This window comes from Corylus avellana, chromosome ca3, assembly GCF_901000735.1.
Source record: "Corylus avellana chromosome ca3, CavTom2PMs-1.0".
NCBI lineage: Eukaryota > Viridiplantae > Streptophyta > Magnoliopsida > Fagales > Betulaceae > Corylus > Corylus avellana.
Window position 1 is genome coordinate 13,336,806 of NC_081543.1, and position 6,083 is coordinate 13,342,888.

Below are 6,083 nucleotides of genomic sequence, written 5' to 3' on the forward strand. Positions count from 1 at the left end.
GTTCATAGCGGTAGTTTATTGGTAACTACATCTACCTTGAGTTTTTTTTTTTTTTGCTCAAATTTTAGCGCCTTAACTCTTTTATGGTAAGGTTTGCACATGTAAAAAAAAAAAAAAAAAAGATGTTTTATAGGTAAAAACACACAAAAAAAATTGTAAATCTACATCTTAGTGAGAATCAACCCTCGTAAATATGGTAAAATCAACATATTCACAACATACAACCTAATTAAGTTGTCTTGTCATGTTCTAATATATAGACTAAACTAGAAAAATACAACCTAATTAAGATGATCCAAAAAGGTACCCAAACCTCAGGGCCGGCCCAACCCTTAGGTAGGTTTGGCCGTCGCCTAGGGTTCCCAATAAAAAAAAAAAAAAAATCAATAAAAAAATTTGAAGCCATTACTATGGTCCATATTCTTTAATTAAGGCCCCTAATCATGTTAAATAAATAATTTTAAAAAGGCCCACAATTTAATAAGGCCCCAATTAATGAATCCTAATAAAATAATTTTCAAAAAAAAAAAAAAAAAAATTAAATACATATTTACCGTCAATATATATGCTTTAATTAAGGCCATTTAAAAAAAATGTATTAATATTATTTGATTCTCCAACATTCCGTCCCCAAGGGGTAGCTCAATCTTGTGGACACATGCTTCATAAAGCAGATATCACTAGTTCGAATCTCTCCTCCCTATCCTTTGTGTGGGCATGTAAAAAAAAAAAAATTCTCCAACATTCCGAAATAAATAAGGCTTAAAAAATCAATAACAATAAATAAAGGGAATCAAATCATAATCAAATATTCAACCCTAATTATGAGATTCTAAAATATTTTATTTTTGAAAATATTTTTACAATTACAAACAACGAAAACATTTTTGGTTTTTTATTTAATTTTAAGAAATTAAAATCACTAGACTATGAAAGTGATTTATTTTGGTTTTTTTTTTTTTTTTTTATTCCTAAAACATGTGTCATTTCTTATATATATACGGATTTTACATTTGATTTGATTTATAAGTGTGTATTGAATTACATCTGACATGGAGTAATTTTGGCTAGCTAGGATCATACATAATGAAGCAATGAGGAGCTCTTCTACATCGATCTCATTCGTTTGGTTGAGGATTAATGAGGATGTCAATGTGCTCAACTTTGATTCTAGACATGATCATCAAAGATGTATATATATATATATATATAGGAAATATATAATTGTCAATATCGTTTGTTAATTGTTTTCCTTTATCACATAAACATGTTTATTATTAATTATATATCTGCCCCTTACCAATTAAGATTAATATTTTGATTCCAGTGATATTTCAAGATTTTTATTTCTCTGAGCTTATGAGAGTTCCTCCAATTGATCAAGCTCCCAAGAACCATTATCTTTTTTTTTTTTTTTTTTTTTTTTAAAGAGAGAGAGAGAGAGGAGCTAGAGGGCAAAATGCATCCACCGATTATGCTTAACCTAATGCATAATTTACATTTTTTTTTTCTAATCAGCATAATTTAATTTACATGTTTGACTTGCACAACGCTCTAGCTTAATCGACTTGTGGCAGGATTTTTTTCCTAGTTTCTGTCCCTCATCACATACTCAAAGACTAGCTTGCAGGATAATATTTGTTGTTTCGCAGATTAAAATCATAATAATCATGAGATCGAAGATGATTTTCAACATGCACATAAAAATAACATAATATACCTGCCTAGGCCTAGCTAGGCCCCCTTATTGAACATGCATGTTCTTGAAGATAAATCAAACGCATGATTAGGCCATCATGCCGGCACAAATATAACCCCCACCTTAGCCCCCCCCCCCAAAATATCATCCTTATTCCTTGTCATTGTCAGCATCGAGAAGGAGGAGGCTTCCCACACAAAAGTAAGGCAAAATGAGATCAACGGGTATATTTTCAATCTCAACAATCCTGCGTGTCTTCTTTTTGATGTCATACCAATAGAGTTCCATTAAGTGACTCTCAATTAGTTCTCCGGTAAAAACCTCTTCGCCGTCACGTGAGAACACTAAAGGTGGGTAGTTGGTAAAAGCTCGCTCCATCGCATAAAGCAAAGTCCAACTACTTACTATCCCATACTCCTTCATCACCCAAACTTCACAGAGATCCTGAAAAACTGCACAAAGCCATCCTCCCAAGTCCACCAAAAAGACACGCAAATTGATTGAAGAATTAACAGGAAATTCATGCACTCGGAATTTTTCAGTGCTGAGATCAAATGCAACATGGACCTTTTTTAAGTCCGCCACAAGAGTAACCATCCAATGGAAAGCACCGTTGGAGAAAATGGCCCGGCAAGTGTAGCAGAAATGTGACAATTCCACAATAGGCCATTCTTCTTCCACCATTCTCCAAGAGTGTTCTCTTAGACTGTATACCTCAAGACTATATTTTCTTCTTCCATCCCGTCGATAGAACTCCACTAACCTTAAAACCTTGTAGTCGTCGTTGACTCTGTCGTGTCCAAATGCGAAATGGTCATGACTCAACTCTTCTCTGGGCTTAGTGGGTAATTTTTTGTATTTTCTAATTAATGGGTTCCATATCACAGTCTCATCGTTGTAGTTGTTGATGCAAACCAGGCCATTGCAAGAGTCTACAATACGGTTGCTTTCTGAGTGGTGTAGTGGGTGTTGGATCTTCACAGCCTCGCCGAACCGATCCTCGTTGGACAAGTTTACAATGAGGTAATCGAGTGGCTCAGAGCTCGCTAAAATGAGGATGCGTTCTTTGGAGCGACTGAGATGCAAATTGATGAAATGTGAGTCGTTGATTATTAGGGCGAACCATGACTTGGAAACACACTGAAACCGAACAAGAGGCTTGATGGGTAGTATGGAAAGTATCTGGGTTATGAGCTCTTGCGGGAGATGAGTCGTCTTCATCGATCTTGAAGTCTTTTGGTAGAGTCTAGACTCTAGAGAGAGATTTGAAGTGATGAAGGTAGTCGGTTAGTTTTGCATGCTATGGCTGTCGCAGAGGTTTAATTAATTAAGGTGGTATTTATGGTGGTCGGTTCGGTCATCATTATTTCTTTCTTATATATATATATATATATATATATATATATATATATATAATCAGTGCAAGAATCAAATATTAATTAAGCTCAAATATCCTTACAGAGAATCAATGGCATTAATCCAGCTGTCCGTGATTTATGTAATTTTCCTGTTATAGTTAGTTAATTAATTAATATGGGTTGGTTGATTCTCATTAATATTTGTAATCTTTGAAATTGATATTTAGATCCTTATATATAATTGATACCTGCAATTGCAGTTGCATGTCAAATTAATTTTACAACAATCTTTCCTTAATGTACGGCCTTTTTCCCAACGCCCTTTATTTTGGATTCATCTTTCCTTTCTAAACACAATATGCATGCCTTAATAATATCAGTTTTAATTAATAAAATCAGTTTTAATAAAATTTCTTATGATTTACCTACAAAAGAAAAAAGTAGTTATCTTTCCCCTCCTCCTAGTTATCTTATTTGTATTCTAGTGCGCTTTAATTTCATAATACTTCTATTTGATACGAAGAAAAATAACATCAAAATAATTGCATACCAATGATAAATAATTAAATACGACTAGAAGCAATTAATTAGACATGCAATACTAGTGTGGAATAAAGAAATTATTTATGTTAATTTTTTGATAAATTATATTAAAATATAATATAATTTTATATTGATTAATTGTTAGCCCGCCCCTACATTAACGAGATCCTATCTCCTCCACTGCCAATGGGTCCAATTCCACAATTGATACGAGAGTTATGGAGGACATGAGAGGGCGTGACTTTGATCACACTATAGGACTTGAAATTAATTAAAGCCAAATTATATTATACACCCAAAAAAGAAGTTGATTTGTTAGTGAAATTTCTCTTTTCTTTATATATCAATTGGTTACTTTTTTTTATCATATACTTGTCATACATCTGAAAAAGCAAAGTTGAGGAGCAACTGGTGCCTTTATATATATATATATATATATATATATATATATATCAATCGGTGAAAAAATGTTCCTTCCAACAACCACGACCAAGTGAATTTCAAAGTAGAAATTAGAGCTTGCCAGCATTGCAAAACAATCTCTTAATTAAACAGGTTTATTCAGAATCATTTTGCTTTAATTCAACCAAATCCTTAACCACTAAAACCAAAAAAACCAATTATCCCAGACTTGACCTTGTCACCTCATATGCCAAGAAGCATGCAGCATTTGCAGGAACACTTCGGGCCATGGCAGGTCCAAAGCCCCTGTACAACCCTTTTACTCCCTCCGAAGCCAGGATCTTTCTAAAGGCATCAATGGAGCCAGAGAACTTAGGATTTTTGTAATCATCTCCCTGAATTACACTTTTGATCACATCAGTTGGATAGACTGAAAGCCAGAAGGAATCTCCGGCCATGCCTCCAGCCACAATCAAAGAGCCTCTTCCTAATCCAGAAGTGTCTTGGCCACCTGCTAGGTACTGCTTCAGAGCTTCATAGACACCAAACATTGCAGCATTTCCGAGAACCTCACTTGCCATAGTGGGAAACAACCCCTTGAAGAGACCCCTTACACCCCCTTCTGTTCTGAGAACATGACTGGCTACATCCATTGGTCCACCATACTTCACGGCCACACCAGACGCACCGGAATCTGCCAATGCACTCTGGGCTTGCAACCTGTTCTTTATAGTAAATCAAAAGAAGTTAACGGGTAAGTTCGAATTTTAGGAGAGTTTCCCATCTCAGGATTCAGAAATCAGATCACACACTACAAGGACAGAGAAAGTAACCACTAAAGTACTGACCTGCACTTGATCAATTCAGTGGGGCAAGCTAAAATGGAAACGGCAACTCCAGCCCCTGTCCCCCCACAGACCAAGAGTGAGCCTTTAAAGTCAGCCTCCTTTTATGCCAAATCCATTGGGAGGTCCACAATGATCCACCGTGGTCCACTAATAAGGCCCATGTTCAACAGAGTCCAACCTGATCCGGATCGGCCCAATGACAAATATGTAAATGGATTCAAGATTGATACAAAAATTTCTCGTGAATTTGGGTTTGGGTGTAGAAATAAAGCCCTCATTGGACACATACCCTGCTACAAAGAGTTTCTTTTGTGCCTTGAAGAACGTAGTAGCAGAGGAACTGGGCGTGGATCGGAGCGGGAAGAAGCTTCTGGTCGCAGATCGGTGGCTCTGGCCTGGGCGTGCGACGGGATTGGTAGGACCTGCCGCCGCTGCACCAAGGATTCTGGGGCTGGGCGCGGATCGGATAGGGTAGAGCTTCTGGGGGGCGGATTGGTGGCCTCTGACCAAACGAGCACCACTGGGCACAGAAAACGTGTGGGCTAATCTCTCTCTCTCTCTCTCTCTCTCTCTCTTTTCAAGTGCATTCCAAAAAGATTCTTTAAAGATTTAGAGTATTTTGGGCTTATACATCCATATAGCTTTGCACCCATGGCTCTGCATGGAGCAACCATTCTTCAATTTCCTATATTCTGGTTGGAGCGGCTTTCAGCAAAATCAGAGATTCTAAAACCTTCAGTTTTTCCTTGCTGTTTATTTCTGTTGTGAAAAAAAAATGCTTATTCTCCAGTGAGCAATGAAATGGGAGGTCAGTTGTTGCCTGCATGCATTATTGTTGCAGTTTTTACAAATTTTGTTCTTCTTTATGTTCAATTGATCTGTGCGTGGGTGGTAGAAAATTTTAGTTATTTGAGTTTGAATTTTAGCTCTAAATCTTTAAAGAATATTTTTGGAATGTGTTTCTTGGTAGCTACTTTTGCAACTTGTACTTGAAAAATATTATCAATTCTAGTTGAAGTTTTGTTACAAGTTGATCTGCTTGTGGGCATATATGTTGAGATACAATGTGAATCTCGGATAAGAACATTGTTGGCATCTCTTGAATAGGTTATGGCATACTCAGAACCTGTAGGTGAAGAAGGGGAGCCAATGCAAGTCAATACTGCTCCTAGGAAGCCACGGATTCTACTTGCTGCAAGTGGAAGTGTAGCAGCCATAAAGTTTGGACATCTC

At 36.6% G+C, this 6,083-nt stretch overlaps 2 protein-coding genes across 2 annotated transcripts; both read right to left on the bottom strand.

Moving 5' to 3' along the window:
* Nucleotides 1–1,849: 1,849 nt before the first annotated feature.
* Nucleotides 1,850–2,920, bottom strand: LOC132174137 (F-box protein CPR1-like). The gene has a single exon (XM_059585835.1). It carries the CDS (start codon nt 2,918–2,920, stop codon nt 1,850–1,852), a length of 1,071 nt encoding a protein of 356 aa, XP_059441818.1.
* A 1,300-nt stretch (nt 2,921–4,220) lies between these two features.
* Nucleotides 4,221–6,067, bottom strand: LOC132174138 (mitochondrial carnitine/acylcarnitine carrier-like protein). The gene is made up of 4 exons (XM_059585836.1): nt 5,936–6,067; nt 5,140–5,352; nt 4,851–4,948; nt 4,221–4,722 (listed from the first exon to the last, which is right to left on the bottom strand). The coding sequence occupies exons 1-4, from the start codon at nt 6,065–6,067 to the stop codon at nt 4,221–4,223; spliced, it is 945 nt and encodes a 314-aa protein (XP_059441819.1).
* Nucleotides 6,068–6,083: the final 16 nt, after the last annotated feature.

Coding starts and splice junctions, on each gene's coding strand:
- LOC132174137 (XM_059585835.1), bottom strand. CDS start 2,920: ATGAAGACGACTCATCTCCCGCAAGAGCTCATAACCCAGATACTTTCC.
- LOC132174138 (XM_059585836.1), bottom strand. CDS start 6,067: ATGGCTGCTACACTTCCACTTGCAGCAAGTAGAATCCGTGGCTTCCTA. Junction 5,353..5,935: donor ATTCAAGAGATGCCAACAAT/GTTCTTATCCGA, acceptor TCGTTTGGTCAG/AGGCCACCAATCCGCCCCCC. Junction 4,723..4,850: donor ACTGAATTGATCAAGTGCAG/GTCAGTACTTTA, acceptor TATAAAGAACAG/GTTGCAAGCCCAGAGTGCAT.